We start from the raw sequence: 24,117 nt of genomic DNA, 5'->3' as shown, positions 1-24,117 counted from the left end.
CGTGACCGGTGTTTTGTTTTGCTCTACCCTCTGCGCTTCCGCGTTTGTCAATGCGTCATGCGTCAGGTCAGAGTTCACTCTTTTGCCGTAAATTGATGCGTACGGCCGTCTGTCGGAAGCTAAATATTTTGGTATTTAAAGTTTTAAATATGGATATTTTTCTTACACAAACACATCGCTTCACTTCAGAAGACCTTTATTAACCCCCCGGAGCCATGTGGATATCTTTTATGATGGTTGGTTGCACTTTTTTGGGCTTCAAAATCTTATCATCTATTCACTGCCATTATAAAGCTCAGAAGAGCCAGGACATTATTTAACATAACATCGATTGTATTCGTCTGAAATAAGAAAGTCATATACACCTAGGATGGCTTGAGGGTGAGTAAATCATGGGGTAATTTGCATTTTTGGGTGAACTAACCCCTCCAAAAGCTTTAAAATTAACAAAATGAACCAAACTTAGACAACAAATGGATATGGGTTCATGCCAAAAGCTCTAGTGTAAAAGCACCCTAAAAGCAAAGCCAAACAAAAGGCATAATTGAAGACGACGTTGTAAAAATCAACAAAGAAAGAAAGTAGATGCCAGGATGAGAAAGATGCCAGGGCTTATTAAAGGAGGACCGTGTTAGCATGTTAATCTGGAAGAGCTCTAGAGGATGAAGGCAAATGCCCCTGGGCTGCTGTGTGCAGCTGGGAAACAAACAGATTAAAACATGTCACTGCCAAGTAAACTCATGCACATGCGCACATTAGCTCACTGATGACGTTATTATTGCCAGAGCAAGGCGATGTGGCATACACACTCTTGCAAATAGGTTTTTGCTCATGGCAAACGCTCCGTTAAAGAGTCATCACCCATTGGAAATGTTTTGCAGCTCACACTAGAGGTCTGCTAAAAGACAAACTGTTTTGGGAGGGTTCACGTCAGTTTTTCATATATAACTTCAGGTTTGTGCTTGGTTCAGGTGTTTGATGAATAAAAAATATGGTTATTATAAATATTTTATGTTAAGGCAACTTGTTTTATTTGCTCAGACACTTCATCTTTGAGTCAGAGTCTGTGATAATGGGTCATTTAAGTTTAATCATTCAGAGATGAAATGGAAAGAGACTGATATTGGGTATATATATATATATATATATAAAATGTAAGGCATTTTACACACCTCACGCATTCTGGTGACTGTTAACTCCTTCACTATATAACCTTCACTATATAATGAATATGCCACATAGTTCACTTTATGCGGAAAGAGTGGACAAAAATTAGAGTATTCGGACAATGTGGTTTAGATGGGTTTTGTAAAAAATATTTCATATACTCCACGATTCAAAAAGATATCAACATATTTCAGCTGTATCATCCCATCCCTTTATACACCATATTCAGTTAGGCGGTTCTCAAATGCATTACAGCATTTCTGTATTTTGACAGCTGTATTGAGCAGTCTGTAGCAAAAGCCATTGTGCAATTTACTGGCATTTCATAATTTCAATCGATTAAATGATGCAGTGCTGTGACCGTATAACCGTCACACTCCACGTTGGCTAATATTCTTCAAACATGGATAATTGCGAAAAAAAGATGGACCACTTTAACATTTTCAAGTAATGAAACTTTTTCTGGCTGTGGAGATATTCTTAAAGCAAATGATGACTAATTAAACCCCAGCGTTAGTGAGGGAGCGAGATGATTAAGACCAAGCAGCTCTCTACTGTACTGCAGTAGTGGGTTCTTTAACTCTGTCCTAGTTCTGTTCCCTAGAGATAGATATAAAGATATGTGTTGAAGAATGACAGTACAGTTGCCAGCAGCTCAAGGCAGTGCCACAGACTCTCTGTAGTGTGAAGAAAAATCATTCGATTTATGACCAGTCAAGCCTTTGTTATATGAAGTAGACAGGGCAGGGTTCTCAATCCAAAAATAAATAGATGTGTGGGTGCATGGGTAGGCATATATATATGTATATATGTGTGTGTGTGTGTAACATGACATATTTCAACTGGGGTTCCCACATCTTTTAATAATGAATTTCCATAGACTTTCCAGTTGCGATTACTGGATTTGCAAAACATATATCAAATACATATATTATATATGCAAAATATTGCAATTTCTAGCCGTCCGCCTACGCATAACTAGATTTAACTACGTTTTTAACTAGTAAATATTATTTGCTCTATTAAATTCATTTGATTTGTTTCCAAATATTGTATACATATACAGTTCAGAGTTTATTGAGGAAGATTTTCTTTAGGATGTGGTCAAGCAGACAATATTGGATCAGAATCCGTGGACATAACAAGGACAAACTGCTGCTGAGGGTCAAGGTTTTATGTGGCACATTACACAGCACACTGGTTAGTGAGAAAAGATTAGTAAAGGTGCAGTGATTTTATACGTTTGTTCTAAGCTGTAAAATGATGACATATTAAGTGTTTATTTCAACTAGGGTTTCCACATCTTTTAACAATGAATTTCCATAACCTTTGCTTCTAACTGAACAAAAAAGATTTTTTTTTTTAATAGAACAAATTATATATATATATTCTTTTAACTTAGAAAATATTATTTGCTCTATTAAATCATTTGATTTATTTTTAAATATTTTAAAAACAGCTGGCGTTTGGTGTTGTAGTGGTGTGTCTGTGAAGAAAATTAGTAATTCTTATTGTATCTTAGTACAATGCAGTTAGTGTTAATATGTTATAACAATATAATAAAGCATCTATTATGCATTCAGCTTAGTAATAAAGCTCTACAGTCATGGTTATTCATACATACGCTGCATAATGTATAATGTGGCCTAATCACTCAGTAGTGAGAGTGCACGGTTATTGTTAGTTTATTTATTAAAATCAGAAGGCTGGAATACGATACGTTTTACCTGTTTAGAGGTCTTCCAAGGTGAAAAGTGACCTGTAATGGTAAAAGAACAAAACTTTTAGCCAGTTGGAGCTTTAATATGAGGTTCAAAGTGGGAATTTTAAACAAGACTAAACAGGAAAAGTCCTACACGACAACCTCTTATTAGCATTTTAGATTGTTAACTCCAGAGCCGTCCCTACTTAGGGTACAATCTGAGTGTGAGGATGCACTTTCATTAATTGTTTTATTTATTATAGCTAGTATTATAGTTTTTTTTTTTTCTATAGTGGTGTCCAAAAGCCATTTCTGAGATTACTTTTATTTTGTAATATTCTAATTCAATACAAAATGTAAATACAACTTTGTGCAAAAGCTGATAATCCAGCATGATTTGAGGAAATCTCAACTTTTATACAAAGAAATTCAAATGTGCCTATTTGATGAGTGATCTAGAAATAGTTCAGAACAAATCTTTAATATTTAGATTTTTTTAAAAATGTATTTCAAATTCTATTTAAAAAATCCTAAAACTTGGATCAAAAATACAACGTCTAAATAGCCGAACACCGTAAACGGCTTTTTGGCAGATTGAGCACGTTGAATCACTGTCCGTCTGTGTTGGTGTCTTTAGCAAGAGAAAGAACTCTGATTGGCCATTCAACTTAGCGAACCAGTCAGTGCACGAGAAGAAAAGTGAAATAAATGAAAGCGAGCAAAGAAGTCTTACCTGAGCGCTCCAATATGTGAATAATTTCATAACGACGGAAGTGATCAACATTGATATTCAAAACGGTAAGCTCATGGAAAGTGCTTTTTTTGGTTTACAGTTTGTATATACACAGTCCAATTTCCCTTTTTGACGAATATACACTATTGACACCTGCCAATACAGAATGTACCTGCTAGTTGGGCATTGGCTGTAGTCTTTGTGGTGTGTGAAAAGCACAACTTTTTAGCCCAGAAGCATGTGACGCAAGGTGATGCCACAGAAGGCTTTTCTCGCCACTAGTTCTGTGATGTTGTTTTGGTGTTTCACGGCCTTAAAGCGCTTAAAATCAACTCTAACAGGATTAGTCTGGAATTACAAAAAAATAAAAAATAAAAAATAAAGTTTAAAATCTATACAATTTTCATTATTTCCAAAGATACAATTCAAACAGCAGCTATTCAAATATCTATTCAATCTAGAAAAGAAAAAAAAATCCTCTCTGAAGCGGTTGCATTTTGAGGACAAGTAGTTATTATTTGAATATTTCATGTATCTGTTTAGTAAAAGAGAGGTTTGAATGTTAAACAGACAAGTTTGACCCTAAGGACGGTATTTGTTGATCCTTTTTTGATGACAAAAAATATATAAATAACATAATAAAAAAAGTCCTGTTGCAATCAATGAAAGGATGCACAAATCCAATGACAGAAAGATACTTAAAATGCAGTGAACGGCATCTTCACATCACATCAAATGCTCATTTTCCCCCTGGAGGAAAAACATTGGCTGAGATGAGGCGAAAGGCCATGAGGCTTCTGAACTCTAATCATAACAAACAGGAAGCACTGTCAGCGTAGAGCACCTCTCCTGGTATTAAGAGCTAAACAATACCCGCCGACATCAAACGGCAAATTCATGAATATTTTCTCTCTAAACTCCTCCTAAATCGGCCTTGAAGCGCACAAAACAAATGCATGCAAACACACACACACAGGCCGTCCAGTGTCTTGAATTCAACTTCTCCCTCTCTGTCTTTCATGTCTTACCACAGATGACCTTCAGGAATGAACAAGGCAGTGAAAATGACCTGTTTGGAATTGGCGAAAAAGACAGAGTCAATGCAAACATTAAAACTGCACAGTTAATCCAATAAAGCATTAAGATTGTGCGGCTGTGAAAAAGATTGATTGCAAAAATGCACCTCTTAGGGGTTGATAAGGTACAAAGTTGTCCTTTTAAGGGTACTGCCCCAGTGACAAACTGTTGTACCCTTTTTATCAAGAACCATTTTTTCGCTGTATCCACTAATTTGTAATTTGTAATTGAATGTGTTTGGCTTCTGGTGCTTTCAGTTATTTTTAGCTTTACAAAACAGCTTGTTATGCACCTTGATTTTGCAAACTGGTATTTCTTACCATATTATTTTAATTATAAACACACTGGTTTGTAGCGCAGAGTTTTACCTTTTTCTTTTAGTTATTTACCTATAGTGGCTAATGAATCTGAAGTCTCAGACATTCACAGAAAATAGCTTACTTCCGCGTTGCAAAATAAGGTGGATATGATTCTTCTTCTCTGGAGATGAAAAACTTATTGATGTCATAGGCTTGTCAGAACAGTTTATTTGCTCTTTAAGGCCCCAGGTAGATTGTGATTGTGATTAAAATGCTTTAGCGATTATGTTAAGGTGACCTTTTAGTCAATCTTGAGTTTCTGATGCATAAAACATTAGGAAAATAATTCAGAAATAATTCCTCAGCTTTTTTTGGAAGTGTAGCTTACATAAAAAAATCTGACACACAGTCGCCTCACACAAAAGTATTTTAATGTAAACTAAATTCTAACTGAATTTAATAATCCAACGTGATCTCGTAAGTATTCGGATGTATTTTACATAAAATGTGGTTCTTACATATAGGTATATTGCATAGGCACTAAAATGTACATTGACGTATTGACATAAACATAAAACGTAAATCATTTATGTATGAACAACTTTATAGGCAACTTTAAATATTTCAACCCAATCTCACGGCAATTTGTACGTATTTTATGAGGTGAAATATTTTTTTATGAGGTGAGATATTTTTTTAGTGAGCAATCAGCGTGGTGAAATTAAAGGTAGGCTACATCTTCGTGTCTGTGACCACTGACCAGTGTGTACAAGCTTGATGACTGCTGAAAGTAAATTGACTATTAAAAAGAAAAGCTGAATATTAGTTTATAAATAATATACATTGTTTAAATTGTTACCGTCTTTAGTTATTATTTTGGAATAAATGTAAAAATTAGTAAAAACACTAACTTGATGAAATTTATACTTGGTTTTAATAAATAGAACATTACATAGTGTAAAAATAACAAAATAGGATTGTATTTGGTCTCTCTTTTTATGTAATGTTAACTTAAAATTGTGTAACAGGACTTTGCCTCCTCATTTTAAAACACCACCGCACACCACTGATATATATATATATATGTGGGTTTTGACTTGGTTTGTGCCAAATTTGGGGGTATTACCAGAGATTTTAAAGTATTGATTTTGTTTTAAAACCTTCAAAAAACCTTAACTCGATTTTTCTCAAAATTGACTTTGCTGACTCTATCGACATTTTTTGTCAGATTCCAACAAATTTTACATCATTTTGAAGGTTTTTAAATAGAGAATGTAACAATAACAATAAAATGCTCATTGCAACTCATTTTGCCAGCATGGGCCACATATATTTTATAGGAAATGGTTAGGGTTAGGTTTAGAGATAAGAGAGAGATTGAGACAAACATATTTACATAATTGTATATTGTTACTAAAATTCTTGATACTGTGCATTTTTCTACCTGTTTCATTGTTGAAAAGTGCTTATATTTAGTTTTGGAAATCTAAAATATATCTATAAATACATTTAGATACATTTATATCTTGATTTTCTCATACTGTTTAAAACAGCAGTGAAATAATTCAGAAATGGTCCTCAGCTGTTTTTGGATGTGCAGCCTACATAAAGAATTTGACATGCAGTCGCCTCACACAAAATAAGCATTATAATGAACACTAAATTCAAATCAAATTTAATAATGACACACTGCTACTCTTTCTTTATGCTACTTTTACAACAAATGCAAAGTGCAGCGTGTTGCTTTTGACTGGCCATGAGCCATCAAATAAGGAGTGGAGAGTCGAACAGGCCAAAACTGGGCTGCTTCAGTGAGAAAGAAATCAGTGACACTAGGGCAGAACAGCTGAAAGGGAGGGAAAGTGGCTTGATTATGCTTCATTTATATGTGGATAGAGAAATGAATGGAAGGCATGTTCTGGAAAATACAGATACAAGTCATATCAAGCCTCATTAATGGACAAAAATCAACTGAAAAAATTATAAAAACATACTAAAGACATACCTAAAGTAGTGCTTTACAAAAAAAAGCCCTTTTGCTGATGGCTTTTAATCACAATAAATGCATAACAATGCTGAGATTTCGATTCGTAATGTAGTTCACATCACTTCACAAGTCTTAATCAACTCATGGATGCAGTTGTTAAATATCTCCCCCAATTTGAACCTGGATATCAAAGCGCTGGTAAACACACTGTATGACACATTCAAATAAACACACGTCCTAGATTCTGCAACACCCTTGATGCATATTAAGCAGATTATGCTAATAACAACCATCAAACAGTGTAAATCAGTATGATGCAGGTGAGGGGTAAACCTAATCCAGGCAAGCTTCTATCAGTAAATGTGTCCTGGAGTACATCCTGCCATCTGGCAATTATGGAAGAGCTGCCCACTTGTCCAAAATTGCTATCCACTAATTGGTGATCACATGAGTGGAGGACGACAAGAGTCAGGGAGAGAAGATCCTACATTATAGATTTCTTTTCAGGTTGGATGTGGACAACATACAGGAACTATTCTTTACAATATAGCCTATATACAGATGAGAACTGTCACAAAGGCTAACTGTTAATAATAACAAAGTCCCTTTCAAGGAAGATCTGTTCACTCGGTGGCCATATTTGCAATGCCTCCGGGCAGCTATTTCAGGCATCCAAGACCAAGTTCTATCTATTTGAACGGGGGAATCCTGAAATCTCATAAACTGCTTGGTGAACTCACAATTAAATAACATATTTCAAATCAGCAACAAAATCTGACACAAACTGTCCCATAAATGTTGTTTCTTATGCTCAGATAGCATTAAAAATCTTATTTTTCAGGCTAGATGAGCTAATACCTGTGTGCAGTCCTAAGCACGAGTCTCAGGTTTCTGTGGGAAACCTGAGACTCTGTGGGAACCGCAGCTTCTAACAGCAGATGCAGTGATGCATGACTTTATTAATCAGTGATTGGCTCTTTTACTTAGAACGCGGGACAATTCCGCCATATTGTGCATTGCAGTTTCTCCTATTCATAATAGGAGTGAACCATTTAAGTTCTGATAGGTCAATTGCTGTTATTTATAGTTTGTTAATTATCATACAGAAAATTTTAAAATTTAGTTTACATAAGTTTTACGTAATACATAACACCGTTAATCTAAAGGGGATGGTAAGGGGGGATGGTGGCTTTACAGAGAGCATGATTTTTGTCATTTTTTCAACAAGAGGGATACCATCCCCCGCATCCCCCCTCAAATCGAGCCCAGGTTCTGGTGCATACTGATGAAAATATGCTGTGGACAGTTAGGACATCTGATGTCCACTTTGGCGCAAATCAACGGCTTGCTTACCCTCTAGTGCTCACTTTATGACTGAGGCGCATTTCATTACCTAAATAAGATTTAAGCAGCACAGAGATCAGATGGGGGCCATTAATCTTCATTTATTCATAATATACACAGAACCAGCGGGCAACTGTCTGACTGCTGAGTGCATCAAGGTATGTACAACCCGAATTCCATAAATGTTGGGACGTTTTTTAAATTTGAATAAAATGAAAACTAAAAGACTTTCAAATCACATGAGCCAATATTTTGTTCACAATATAACATATATAACATAACAAATGTTTAAACGGAGAAATGTTACACTTTTATCCACAAAATGAGCTCATTTCAAATTTGATGCCTGCTACAGGTCTCAAAAAAGTTGGCACGGGGGCAACAAATGGCTGAAAAAGCAAGAAATTTTGAAAAGATTCAGCTGGGAGAACATCTAGCAACTAAGTTAATTGATATCAGGTCTGTAACATGATTAACTATAAAAAGGATGTCTTAGAAAGGAAGAGTCTCTCAGAAGTAAAGATGGGCTCTCCAATCTGTGAAAGAGTGCGTAAAAAGATTGTGGAATACTTTAAAAAAAATGTTCCTCAATGTAAAATTGCAAAGGCTTTGCAAATCTCATCATCTACAGTGCATAACATCATCAAAAGATTCAAAGAAACTGGAGAAATGACATTACTAAATGGGCACAGGAATACTTCCAGAAACCAGTCGGTAAACACAATCCGCCATGCCATCTCCAGATGCCAACTAAAGCTCTATCATGCAAAAAGGAAGCCATATGTAAACATGGTCCAGAAGCGCTGTCGTGTCCTGTGGGCCATGGCTCGTTTGCAATGGACTATTTTAAAGGTGAAAAGTGTTCTATGGTCAGACGAATCCAAATTTGACATTCTTGTTGGAAATCACAGACGCCGTGTCCTCCAGGCTAAAGAGGAGGGAGACCTTCCAGTGTGTTATCAGCGTTCAGTTCAAAAGCCAGCATCTCTGATGTGCATAAGTGCATACGGTATGGGCAGCTTGCATGTTTTAGAGGCACTATGAATGTTGGAAGGTATATAAAGGTTTCCAGACAACGTATCATTAAACGGAAAATACGTCAAAAACGACCATGAACTCTTCATCAGCTGAAAACCTATTTCAGGCAAGAATGGGACCAAATTCCAACACCAAAACTCCAGAAACTCATAACCTCAATGCCCAGACGTCTTCAAACTGTTTTGAAAAGAAGAGGAGATGCTACACCATGGTAAACATGCCCCCGTCCCAACTATTTTGAGACCTGTAGCAGGCATCAAATTTGAAATGAGCTCATTTTGTGCATAAAATTGTAAAATTTCTCAGTTTAAACATTTGTTATGTTATCTATGTTCTATTGTGAATAAAATATTGGCTCATGTAATTTGAAAGTCTTTTAGTTTTCATTTTATTCGAATAAAAAAAAAACGTCCCACCATTTCCGGAATTCGGGTTGTATATGTCTATGCGTGTGTTTATTCATATCCACTGTCAATTCCCCATAAGCTCTTTTTGAAATTGTGAAGCATGTGTCTGGTAAGCTAATGGTCCCATGCCTATATCTCAGTTAATGGGTATAAATCAGCTAATGAGAATATCAGTAGAGCTGGAGCTAATTAGCTCTTTGATGAGACGCTGAGAGGCGTTTGTTTTCCTCAACCAGCTAAGAGTCATCTGCTTCTGCACACACACACACACACACACACACACTTTAGGATGGACGAAGCTGCTAGTAAAGAAGACAATTGATAAGACAGATTGATCACACCTTATGAGATATTAATGCAAGCTTTGAAAGGTAATTTAAACAGTGCACACATACTCTCTCAGACACGCATAGACACACACTAAGCTTGACAGCACATTTCCTCTAAACACCAACTACAACCAAAATAGCAGATGCTTTAACTGGTGGCCATGACAACAGTGAGACTGGAAGCACAAGCCTGAATGATATCCATCACCTTTTGTATCCACATGTCTAAATGACTGAAATATATAAATGTTCTCTCAGAGCTCCGGAAAAACAACTTGACAAATGTGCCAAAAAAAAAAAAAAAAAAAAAAAAAAAATGAACTTCTGACAATAATTTAGAGCTGAAGTGTTTATGCATTTCTACGCTAAAATACTTTCTTCTATTCACAGCTTAATATGCAGTAGTTGTTAAGTTTAGGTATGAGGTAGGATTAAGGGATGCAGAATATGGTAATGCAGAATAAAGCATTAATATGTGCTTTATAAGTACTAATAAGTAGCCAATATGCTAGTAATATGCATGCTAATAAGCAACTAGTTAATAGTGAGAATTGGTTCACAAACTAAAGTGTTAACCTAAACTCTAGTACTGTTTATTACAAATATTACATGGCAATGGCAAAGCTTAAAAACGAGTTTGACATGCCTCTGGTGGTGCTACGATGGGAAATTCTACAAATCTTTGTAGTAATAGTATAATGGGGTTTGGAACGACATAAGGGTGAGTAAAACGATGACGATCTTTTTTTTTTTTTTTTATTTAACTATTTCTTTAAACAACTCATGAAATGGCTCACTTTATGTGCTGTATTGATGTATGTCCTATTTAAACAGGAAGTTGGGGTGATACTGAAAAACTTTAATTTTACTTCACAGCCATGAACCATGACTAGCTACTTGATAATGCTAAGCAGACTCAGGTAGTAATGGGAGGGACTTTCTCATTAATTTAGCATTTTATTGGACAGAAGTTTGGATACGCCTGTGAGTGCATGATGAGTCATCATCATTTTTGGTTTGTTTTCTCAGAAGACTGTAATTCTCAAATTTGAACATTTGTTAATATGATTATTTTAAGGGGTACACAACTATAGCATAAAGACAACCTCAAACAGACACAAGCCATAGAAAAGCGAGCATGGACAACAGTAACTAAAACAATTATTTAGCTCCTTTAATTTTAGGGATAAAGTAGTCTTTTTCTTCTGGAAACCTTTGTCTTGCTTTTGGGCATCATAACCAATGTTCTGTTGAGCTGTCTGTCATACCAAGGCTGTCATAGTGGTGGTCCACGGGACATTTCATTGCAACAATTATCTGATAACAATAAGATCTTCACTAAATAAGCCAATCATGGAAACAGCAGATGGCGCTCTGGTGGGATGTGTGTAAATCAGTAGATTCCGGTTAGAGATCCTGGAGCAACTCTTCAAAGACAGATCCAACCAATAACCATTCCAGGGGAGCATGCCAAAATGCACTTAAATCAGCAGCCAAGGGCATTTTCACAAGTGAAGAGTGCTAGACATGTGGGGCAGTGAAATTATTGCAGAGACAAAGAGATCTGGCAGAAAAACCACATCACCATCTGGCCATTATGAATGAGACATTTATAAACAATCAACCCACTGTTACACAATGGACAAGCCTTGAGATTTAGCTTTAGACTGCCGCTCCGAAGATAGAAGGAAAGAAAAGATTAGAAATGATCAGCAGGGATACAGAAAAGGAGAGTAATAAAAAGAGAAAACAGAGAGGGTGAACCAAACTGTTCACAAGAGATGCTCACATTTGCACTAGTGTAATTAGAAAGGATGGCCAGTGTCCAGTGTTGAGACAGAGGGGCCAAATTGCAGCACATTAAGAAGTAGCACATCATTTCACTGGAGCACTGACAGTTTTATTAGGGTGTATAATAGGCTGTCTAAACGCTCCTGGACCATTCCACTGATTGGATTCGTAAAGAAGCCTTTAAGTGTTGGCATTATGCATATCTCTGTGTGAGTAAGCTACACCTCATGTCATTGACTCAGGATCCAGATCAGTAAAATAGAGAACGCCTGTTTGCTAATTGGTAAACTGCATGTATATCTTGTTATAACAGTAAGTCCTGAAGAACAGAATGTTTGCTATGGCATTTCATATATAGCATATCATGATTTAACCAAGTGAAACATTACCACTCATTCATCCAGAGTGTTTCCTTGTCTATGTCCCGAGACACTATAACAGGCTCCAGCATCCCTGAGACTCTACAAAGGATATACGATTTGGAGAATGAATGGAAGATCTTTGTTACTAAGACAGCAACATTGCTACCAAACAATCATAAGCCAAAATCTATTCCATTGTGTACTCTCTGATCCTTTCACTGGGAGGGACTTTCTAAACCCTGACCCTAAACCCAACCCCTAAACTCTAAATCTAAGCCATATTTCTAACCCTGATCTTAAACCCCTTACTCCAACTTTTTCAATTAACCTACATTCTAACCCTCAGCAGCAACTCCTACTCCAAACCATAACCCTAATCCAAATCCATTATGGACTCCCTGATCCTTTCACTGAACCCTGACTCCAAGCCCAATCCCTATTCCAAACCCCAACCAAAATCCATTATGGACTCCCTGATCCTTTCATTATTACTCTTTCGCCTTAACTTGACTTGCGTAGGCCGTCTGCCGGAAACTAGTTATTTTAGTTCATGAAGTTTTAAATATGGATATTTTTCGTACAAAAACCCATTGCTTCGTTTCAGAAGACCTTTATTAACCCCCTGGAGTCGTTTGGATTACTTTTATGATGGATCGATATAGATAAATATTTTAATATAACTCAGACTGTGTTTGTCTGAAAGAAGATAGTCATATACACCTAGGATGGCTTTTGGGTGAGTAAATCATGGGATAATTTTCATTTTTGGGTGAACCTTTAACCCTGACCCTAAGCCCAATCCCAATTCCAAACCCCAACTGAAATCCATCATGGACTCCCTCATCCTTTCACTTAACCCTGACCCCAACCACAAAATTCTAAATCTAACCCCTATTTCTATGCCTGTCCCAAACTCCTTACTCTTAGCCCTTCATCTTACATGGATCCTAACCTTCAGCACCAAATCCTAATTCTAACACCAACCCAAATCTATCATGGACTCCCTGATCCCAACCCCTAAATTCTAAATCTAACCCCTGTTTCTAACCCTGATCCCAAACTCCAAACCCCTTACTCCCACCCCTTCATCTAACCTGGATCCTAACCCTCAGCACCAACTCCAAACCCCAACCCTAACTTCAACCTTAAAATCCTAACCTAAAATCTTAAATTTTATCATCAAAAAGAAAATCTCGAATTTCCGCACACAAAGCTACCGTACGGCTTCAGAATACTTAGGAATATAATGCCTCAAAAGAAAGAAAATGAAAGAAGAGGTGAAAATAAATACAGATGGAAGCAGCATTGAATAAAACTGACCCTGCGACTTGGCTTGACAGAAACTGTTGGTTTTTGCAAATCATCTTCTGTCCTCCTTATGTCAGTCACGGTATGTTTGAACAGACGGATGTTAAACTCGGGTGGTAGCGTGATGCAACAGGCTGTTTAGCGTTTCAGGGCTCACTGTGCAGTCTGTCTGCACACAAGGATGATGAGGATGAGAATCAGACAGATTGCTGGTGTACGGCACATTAGGCCATATTCGCTTTCAAGTGACCATAATGACCTTCAAGCAAGCTAATTCTGTTGGTGGCACAGAAGTGTAGTATCTACCCACATGCACTCGAAACAAAACATACGCACTAGTTGTGGGTCAGTGCCCTTGAAAACACACATGGTCATTTAATAGAATGTAGTTTCATTACACTTCACTTTGGTGAGGCATAAATGTCAACACATTAAGAGAAATAAAGGAAGGTATGAATACCAATAACCTTACTGCGATCAGGATTAATCAAGGTGACTTCTGTAGCCCTCATCATTTCAAATGAACTGAATGACAATAGAGCTGAATGCCCACTTTTGAAGCAGACTGATTTATATTTTCTCTAAAAGTCATTTTTGCAGTTCCTTTTAACCAACTGGTGTCAAGTTTTTAGTGGACGTATGAAGTCAGTTCTTTAAGTTCACAATATTTGTTATTGATTTATCACTTAAAAACTGTGAAATGTTTTGCTTAAAAGTGTGTTTCTGCTATCCTTAAAAAAAATCTTGGATTGATATTTTGTCATTAATGCAGTGACATTCATACATTTTTAAATGTTCATTAAATTCCCTTAACCTTAATTATGCATGTGTACTTATGAGGGTGCGTGCATTGGAGTGCATTCGCTCTTCATACTGTATGTACAGCGCATAGAAGCTGTAATCCAGCATACTGATCACTGGGGCTTAACGAGGATTTAATGTCTCTCTCATTAACCTTTGACCTACACTGACACAGAGGAGAGATACAATTCAAATAAGCTCTCAAAATGCCTCTCTAGATCTCTCTGTCCTTCACCTCCTCTTTCTTGCTTTCTTATTATTAACCATCAAAGATGAATTGTGACATAATATTGAAGAAAATTATACTCATTTTATATCTTCAATTGCAATATGTCTATGAGTCCTTATAGTGCAATCGTAAATTACACTATTTTTTCTTTTGTTATTGGGGTGAAATGCGACCTGGATATTTCTTTAAAAGTTTTGATATTCTCCCAAATATTTTCATTCAAAATGTGTTGCTATTGTGCATTTTGGAGTGTGCAACATTATTTAATTGCTTTGAACAAATGTTGCAATTTTGCTATAGTGGGTCTCTGAGGGTTAAGATCTCTATTCCTTCTCTCTGTCCTGAATCTTTATTCCATTCCCTCGCTTTCTTTCTCTCTGTGTTACATCAGACTCTCTGATTGCTAAGGGTCATAAATCACACTGACTCAAGCTGCTTTTAAAAAGAGCTTATATGTTCTCAGTAAGGGTGTCAGTTAGAGCTAAAGCCATTGAAGGGCTTTTTTTTTGTATTGAATACCAACTCAACGTATGAATGAGCTGCTTTTCTGCAGTATAGACAGGTGCATGTGGATCAGCTTTTGCTGCCTTTTCATTTCCTAACATGAATGACTCACAATTAATTTTGGCCTAAAACCACAGGCCTAAAAAAAAAAAAAAAAAATCAACGGCGAGTGCTTCCATCTGCAATTAGTGCACAAATTATATGCTTTCCGGGTTCTGACATGCTGGACAGGCTGTACTCATACCACTGATTCTTGAAACAAAACAGGCTATAGAACTGGAAAAAAAGTGTCATGCAATTAAATTGAATTAATCTACTAAACATGGCCGCCGTTGATTTATTATTATTTTTTTTTAGGCCTGGTTTTAGGCCAAAATTAATTGTGAGTCATTCATGTTAGGAAATGAAAAGGCAGCAAAAGCTGATCCACATGCACCTGTCTATACTGCAGAAAAGCAGCTCATTCATACGTTGAGTTGGTATTCAACATAAAAAAGCCCTTCAATGGCTTTAGCTCTACTAAACATGGTGGGGTGCAACATTTTGCTTCTTCCATTTTTTCTCATATGCATGTTTTTTTTTTTTTTTAACCACCTGTCAACCAATATCACTGTGAGATACAGTACTAAATTAAGGTGCCAAATACGTAATATGAATATGGACAAATCTTAAATTCACTTCAATTAATGAATATATTAATATTATCTGATGGTTTCAAAAGTGTTTTTCAGCTCAATCTTAAAGAAAGAAAGAAAGAAAGAAAGATTAAGTAAGTATTTGGAAATTATTACTTAAAATGATAAAACAAATATAACCCAACAATGTCTATATGGCCTTGTTCAACTCAAAATATCAAAAATAAATATCAAAATAAGACCTTCAGGATGAGGTCTGACTTTAACATCATAAATGTCTGCCAGTCTGAAAACAAACATCTCACAAATAAAAGAAAACAAAACAAAAAAAGTAGGAATACCTAGTACCTAGTATACCTAGTTTACTCTTATTGGTAAAAATTATTTTATTAATTATTAGGCCTAAATAGTGAGACTTGGTAACCACAGGTAAAACCATACATTGGATACTCACTACCACTGTCAAATGATATTATATTATGATATGTTATATAGGCCTATAAAAAAAAAAAACGCATAAACACGGGTACAAACTACACCTTAACAAAGACATGAATTATATATTCCCCCACCTAATAAATATATTGCAATATAAATGGCTATAACATAGTTTTCAATATAAATATTCCACATTTCCACAAACCATGGTAATTTACTACAGTTCATTCATGGTAAATGTTTGTAAAGGGTGGTGATTTTGGGATTTAAAAGTCTTTTATCTTCATTCATTGCACGTTTCTCCTCTTTTCCTCATCAGTCTTGTTGGGAATGTTGAGGTTGTTTCATCCAATTTAAAACTAGTTTAATCATCGAGTTGTAAAACAGCACAATTTGTTCTGTATTTGTTGTTACTGACCAAGAGACCACTTCAGATGATTCAGTGACAGAGCGGTCCGAATGAATCAAAATTGTTTCAGATCGTTATGCAAGCACGTTTGGCCAATTCACAGAAAAGAAAAGAATCGAGACAAAAGAATGATTAATTCACGAATGATAGGTATCGCTGGTTCAGTTGACAGAAATACGGGACACAGATAATAACTGCTGAAATATTCACACAGAAAACGTTTCTCAGGTCAGTCGGGCGAGCGTGCATGGCACGAACAGTGCGTATATAGCCGTACAGCTGCAAGCAGCACTGCGGCCACGTATCTAACCAAATTTAGCCGCAGGAAAAGAGGAGGAGGGAGATTGGGGTGCCGCAGGATGAAGATGATTGGCGGGCCGGATTTGGCCCACGGGCCGCCAGTTGAGGAGCCCTGACCTAGGACATCTGTGAAAACTTTAATGAAGAGGTATACTTTTAAAATTATTTTTCTGTCAAGATACACTGTATAGTATATATTGTTTTATAATATGTATATTTTTTGTTTATCTAAATTTATCTAAATATTTGAAGTATATATTTGAAGTATTAGAGTATTATGGTCTGAGGGCAGTTGTTTTAGGGTGTGTAAAAAAAGTAAAAGAAAACAATGTGATAAAATAAATGAAAATTTTATTTAATTAATTTAATATTTATAATTTAATTTTTTTAATTATTTGAAATAAAATATAAAGGAACAAATACAATAAAAGAACATTCTAGTTATCATCTAAATCGTCAAACTATCATATATCATATATAAAACTGTCCCAGGTCTCAAGAATCATTGATATACAGTAAATGACTGCAGAGCTGGCTTTTTTATTGAATAGCTGAAGTAATCAATTACTTAATTAATTGAGGAGAATTTAAAATCAGTCTCGGGTGAGAAACAAGTTATCACCAGCAATAATCAATAGCACTGTAAAATAATCAGTATTGATTCACTGCCCCTTGAGAGCCAGACACTGAACCAGCAACCATAATTTGTATGTGAGACAGTGTAGGTGTCTGGGACACGGTGTACGTGAGTGTAGGAAGTGCTTGTGAGCTGGAAAGCACATCACTGCACAATGCCACGTGTGAAGCTTAAAATAGCTGTTTGGCATCAGTTTTGGGATCAATTTTGAATTCAGTTTAACTTTAAAGACTCCATGAAATGGCTTGACGACTGCAGTTTTCTTTCCTAGATTGAAGGTGGAAGATATCCAAGGGGTCAATAGCCTTGAGCCTTTGGTCCATTTTACCATAATTTAAAGACAGTAAATTTTAAATGTCTACATCTGCTAAAATTTATTTTGTCAACTTTAAGGTGCGCTCACTTTAGAGTAAATTAATGAGCAAAAAAGGTCCACTTTCTATTGTCAATAGCATAGCAAACCGTTTGACAAGCAACGGTTATTTGTCTGTACCGTGTACTGTGCTTCTAAGAATGCTAACTCTAGCATTCAACTCTATTAGTTTTGACTATCTGCTCCATTATGTGTTTTTGTTGCGTATTTTGTGCTTATGAGAGTGAGAAGTAATTGCTTAACTATATGCTAATGTCAAACTAGCAGTTTTCACTTTCTGCTCCATTCTGTGTGTGTGTTGTGTATTTTTGTGCTAATGGAGTGCAAAGTCATTAGCTTAGCAACATGCTAATGTCAAACTATCTTTTTTTGACTATCTGCTCTATTTGTGCTGTATATTTTATGCTTATGAGAGTGCCAAGTCATTAGTTTAGCAACATGCTAAAGTCAAACTATACATTTCGACTATAGCTACAGTAATCAACTGAAATGCTGATGGAGTTTCTATCATAATCATAATCTAATGTCAAACTATCAGTTTTTACTTTCTGCTCCATTCTTTTTGAGAGCTGTGTATTTTTGTGAGCAGTAATTTAGCGAGCAAAAAAGGTCTACTTTCTATTGTCAGTAGCATAGCAAACCGTTCAACAAGCAACGGTTATTTGTCTGTGCTGTGTACTGTGCTTATATAAGAGTGCTAACTCGTTAGCTTAGCAACACACCCAAACTCTATTAGTTTTGACTATCTGCTCCATTATGTGTTTCTGTTGTGTATTTTGTGCTTGCTTAACTATATGCTAATGTCAAACTATCAGTTTATAATTTCTGCTCCATTCATGTGTGCTGTGTATTTTTGTGCTAATGGAGTGCAAAGTCATTAGCTTAGCAACATGCTAATGTCAAACTATCTATTTTGACTATCTGCTCTATTATTGGGCTGTGTATTTTTGTGCTAATAGAGTGCTAAGTCATTAGCTTAGCAGCATGCTAATGTCAAACTATACATTTTAACTGGATCTTGGACTACATTTTGATGGAGTTTCTATCATAATCATAATCTAATGTCAACGCATCAGTTTTTACTTTCTGCTCCATTTTTTGTGTGTGCTGTGTATTTTGTATTTTTTCAAATCAAGGAGCTTTCTGTTGGTCAGCGCTGGAAATTTGCATGACCAACTTGCTTATGAGAGTGCTAAGTCATTAGATTAGCAACATGCTGAGCCTACTGAAATGACAGGATTGTGTCCACAAAAACGTGACCGCACCATAAGGCATAGACTAGCATACAGATTATCCTCAAAGCTAACAGACGTGCTAAAAGTAACAAAACTTCAATACTGATTTCATAGGGTCTTTAAGTGTGCTGGTTTGTGAATTGTAGGTGTGTGAAAGCATGTTATGCAACAGTCCTTGTACAGATAGCAGGATATTAATATACTAAGTACACAGGTAGTGCGTATGCATGTTTGTACACTACTGTAATTATGTGTCAGAGTCTATTTTCACGCAGTGCTTTTCTGCAAAGTGAAGGTCGCAGGAAATGCCAGAAACAGCTCATTCTTCAGCGTGACTCAGCGCTTTGAGAAAGCCGAGGAGTGAATTATAAAACTGGACCAATCAACCAATTAAGAGGCCTTTCCATATGCTAGGCCACGAAAATACACACAAAGCCCAAGACACACACCCACACCACCACAAACATAAGCCTCCTTACCTGTCCCTCCTCTCTGTACGACCAATGTGGCCTCTGCCCCAACAGGACACTCTTTTAGCAGCTCCACCACCTGCGTGTGTGGCAGGGTTAGTGCGGGTTGCTGGTTAATTTCCACGATCAGATCTCCCTCACACAGCCCCGGGCATCCCTGTGCCTCCAGAATCTGCTTCACCCTCTGTCCTCCATTACTGTCTGCTATGGTGAATCCAAACCCATCTGCACCTTTCACCATGGTAACCGTTAGCAGCTCTCCACCAGCCGCTCCTGACGATGCCATTGAGACGCTGTCCTCCAGCGGTCCGGCGTCCAGGTGGGTGTCTCCAGGGTGGGGCTGCGGCAACGTAGTTTGGAGGGGGTCGATAAAGCGAGCGGTGCGGGAGATGTACTCCATGTAGCTGTCGTAGCTATTCCGTCCGTTGACCAGCAGAGGGCGCTCAATGAGGCCGAGGGGGGACAGCAAGGTGCTGGCTGCATCCTCTGGGTCGTAAGGAAGAGGGTAGCCCCTGCAAAGGACGAGGGTTACACTTTGTCCGATTGGCACAGACTGGAAAAGTTTCACCACATCAGCGTGGGTGGTGCCCAGGACGCAGACGTCATTAATGTAGACAATCACGTCTCCTGGAAAACATACAGAAAGAAAGATATATTAGCATATATTAGCTCTGGTTGATATAGTATATGCGGCCCAGATGCAAAAGTTAGACGTAATTACTTTAAACATAATTATGCTTCTTTACAAGATACCACATTCCCAGAATGCATTGCAATGAACACAGTGATAAAATGCATCCAAGATGGTGGATGAGTCAAAAAAAATGTTTGATTCATTTCAGAAATGTTTCGATACAAATGAGTTCAATCCGATTACAAATAATGTTTATAATTTGTGTGTATTTTTGTGCTTATGGCAGTTAAGACATTAGCTTAGCATCATGCTAATGTCATACTATCAGTTTAAACTATCTGCTCTATTATTTGTCTGTGCTGTGTACTGTGCTAATAAAGCCCCGGGTATACTTCGGCCGTCCGCGTTCGTGCACCGTAATTTTTGTCACGCGGCCGCACACCCCATCCGCGTACAGTCCAAATTTCGAGACCGCGGTGCAACAGTGCACGTGCAACAGCGCATGCGCAAGCAGGACAGAAGAGTCCACTAGGTGGCAATACGCACAGTACTGAGCATAATGTGCAGTCGTCGCAGAAGTGTATGTAAAGAGTGATTCAAAAACAAGACGAGTAAACTCAGAAGCATGCCTTCTCCATCGTTTTTGATTCTTGGTCTTGGTGTATCTTCTGAACTATGTTGCAGTGGTGGATGCACTATTTTCTCCTCCGATCCTGCCCAGCGAATGTCCCGTTGATGACACGATGTCTGGTAAAGAGTATATATATATTTAAAAAAAAAAAAAATACTGCGCATGTGTCGAACTCGGTCATCCGCGTGCATCCGTGGTTTAGTGTACTTTGAAAGATGCGCGTGACGCGTCCAGGCGCGGAAAGTGAAGTATACCTGGGGCTTAAGAGTGCTAACTCGTTAGCTTAGCAACACACTCAAACTCTATTAATTCTGCTCCATTATGTGTTTGTGTTGCGTATTTTATGCTTATGAGAGTGAGAAGTCATTGCTTAATCATAACTATATGCTAATGTCAAACTATCAGTTTTTTACTTTCTGCTCCATTCTTTGTGTGTGCTGTGTATTTTTGTGCTACTGGAGTTCAAAATCATTAGCTTAGCAACATGCTAATGTTAAACTATCTATTTTGACTATCTGCTTACAAAAATTATCCATTGTTCTATTATAGTAAAACCATGTTTTTTGGCATATTGATTACCATTTGTATAACCACATAAATACCATAGTTAAACTATGTTTTTTAAAGCAAAACCATTGTGAATTTGTGGTTACCATGGAATAACTACATTTTTTTTGGTTTTATTTGTAGTAAAACCATGGTTAATTTTCATAAGCTGTACATTTTGTGCTTATGAGAGTGCTAAGTCATTAGTCTGGCAACATGCTAAAGTCAAACTCTATACATTTTGACTATGGCTACAGTAATCAACTGAAATGCTGATGGAGTTTCTATCATAATTTGGAACTCATCCTATTGGGCTAAATGCGAACTCTTTAACAATGATCTAACTATCACAAGATCCAACTGGATATGCTGAGATTCCAATTTAATTTATGTCAGTATATTTCTCCCACCAGAATATTAGATTTTTTTATTCTTATTTTGATTCTTGAGTTAATATCTCATTAGAACTGTTTATGATTGCTTCCAACTAATCATTAAATTTCATTAGTACTCCTTTAGGATTTTTTGGACTGGAGGAGTCAAATCTCTTGTGTGCTTCACATGAGAAATGCTATTTGTGTGGCTCGCTGCCTGTGTAGAATGTTCCAAATCAATCGTTTTGCCCAACAAAAAGGAATCAGTGGGTGAAAAAGCTCACTAGGTTTTGGAACAGAGCTATAAGGGAAAACAAAAATCCCAATGAGAACAGTTTCTTTAATCAGGGTGAAAACTTTCCCCAATTTGCGACGATTTTAGTCATCCAATATTTATTCATGTCGTCTCCCCTGGCAACTGTGACAATTACAGCGCACCAATTTGAAGGAACAATTTGAGGGACCTACTCAATCCTTCCCCAAATCCTAAAGTGTCGCCATGCCTCAAGCCTTAATTGTGATCTTCACTTTTCTTTTATCAAGAAGTTTACCATTCCTTCCAGTGTTTGTTCACTCATTCAATTTGCCCGTAATGTGAAATCAAGCTTGTGTAGTGAAAAGCATTCCCATTAACGTTTGACGCATGTTTGCATTAACGTATGTTTCGGGCCTAATTTAGGCTTTTCCCTCCATCTTTGAATGCTGAAAAAGAATTAAATATTAGAAATGCAATTATTATGAAATTAGATGATTCCAGCAAATGTGGCGAATGTATTTGTGGGATAAACAAGATCACGGGTCTCACACAGTGTGTCTGTTGTGCTCAGGCCTGGCTTCAACTTTGGGGGGCCAAGTGAAATTCCTGGTGGGCCCAGAGTTTTAACTTTATTTTTAATTATTTCCCCACATATCAAAATTTTATTTTATAACAAAAGAGGCAGGTCTTGAACAAATTACAAGCGATAGCACAGATAAATTCAAACAGGGAAGGCATGAGTTTATGTTTGGGCCCTATACTGACACTACAAATGACCTCAACTAGAACATCATTATGGAGTAGCACAAAATACACAAAAATTAAAAAATTCTTTGAGGCTCCTAGAAAAATTAATATGCAACATGCCTAGCCTGGTCAAAGTTTAGAGGTAATATTAATTAGTCATTAAAATACAATAAAATAGGATGCGCTCTCTCAGATGAGAGAAGATCAAAACCCTGAAATAACACTGAGCAATAAGAGATGAACAGTATTTTAAAATGTATTGTCATATCTGTGTTCTCTTGTGTCAGATTCTTTCATTTAATCAATAAATTCAATCAGAATAAAAAGACACGGTATGGCTATTACCAATCAAATAAAATCAGTATCAACAAAATCCATCTTTGTATTTATACTTACTGTTAAATGCAGCTCAGACGTGGCATGAATGGATTTACACTGCAATTATAATTGCATAATCACTGTTGGGTGTAATGCATTACTAATTAATTAATTACTGTAATTTAATTACTTTTCCTTTTAAAATTGTAAAGTAAGGGATAACTCCTAATTTTTCTGTAATTTAATAAGTTATTTCTAATGTAATTCCATTAAATACTATATAGACTATACAATAATTCTATAGTGTGATGGCAGTGAGACGAGAGAGTACTCAAAACTCTGCAGATTGCATAATGTAGTGGAAAAATAGGAGAAATTATCATTCTCTCTCAAGAAATAAGGCGTGAACATATGAGACGTAAAAGAGAACTGTTTAGACGCGGCTCTCTGTGTGCGCTTTGGGTGTATGAACAGAGAAAACAGTTCTCTTTCGCGTCTTATCCCGCTTGAACGGTTTAAGATCTTTTGAATACCAAGGGCCCTATTTTAACGATCTAAGGCGCGCATGGTCTAAAGCGCACAGCGCAAGTGCACTTAGGGCGTGTCCGAATCCACTTTTGCTAGTTTAACGATGGGAAAAATGGTCGGCGCGCCCGGTGCATGGTCTAAAAGGGTTGTCCCTATTCTCTTAATGAGTCATGGGTGTGTTTTGGGCATAACGTGCAATAAACCAATCAGAGTCTCATCTAGGTTTCAGTTGGTCAATGGCGCAGTCTATTTCAGTTGCCTCAAAATATCAACGCACCAACAATGGGCGCACAAATGGGCGCAAATGCATTTCCTATTTAAACAACGTGGCACAGGATGTAAAAATTATATATGCGTCGGGCTGAAAGTATAAAAATACACTTGCGTCGCGCCTGGCATCTCATTGCGCCAGGTGTATGATAGGACCCTAAAACTGAAAAAAAAAGAGACTTATTTCTAAATAACAAGCAGGTTTTTACTGCCAAGCGGCCGAAAAGCATGATCTCTC

At 36.9% G+C, this 24,117-nt stretch overlaps 1 protein-coding gene across 15 annotated transcripts in view; it reads right to left on the bottom strand.

The window, feature by feature from the left end:
• magi2a (membrane associated guanylate kinase, WW and PDZ domain containing 2a) overlaps nt 1–24,117 on the bottom strand; it is a 238,717-nt gene that overhangs the window by 28,421 nt on the left and 186,179 nt on the right. For 13 of the 15 annotated variants that reach the window (XM_051890872.1, XM_051890871.1, XM_051890874.1 and 10 more), the window contains 2 exons: nt 19,585–20,202; nt 2,895–2,926 (listed from right to left, as the gene is read on the bottom strand). In XM_051890872.1, the coding sequence (XP_051746832.1) occupies nt 2,895–2,926; nt 19,585–20,202 (650 nt within the window). The remainder of the gene's footprint in view (nt 1–2,894; nt 2,927–19,584; nt 20,203–24,117) is intronic. The other 2 variants (XM_051890869.1, XM_051890870.1) reach the window with 1 other exon arrangement.

This window comes from Ctenopharyngodon idella, chromosome 4 (genome assembly GCF_019924925.1).
Source record: "Ctenopharyngodon idella isolate HZGC_01 chromosome 4, HZGC01, whole genome shotgun sequence".
Lineage (NCBI taxonomy): Eukaryota > Metazoa > Chordata > Actinopteri > Cypriniformes > Xenocyprididae > Ctenopharyngodon > Ctenopharyngodon idella.
The sequence above is the reverse complement of the archived record's forward strand: the minus strand, read 5'-3'. Positions and strand labels throughout refer to the sequence as shown.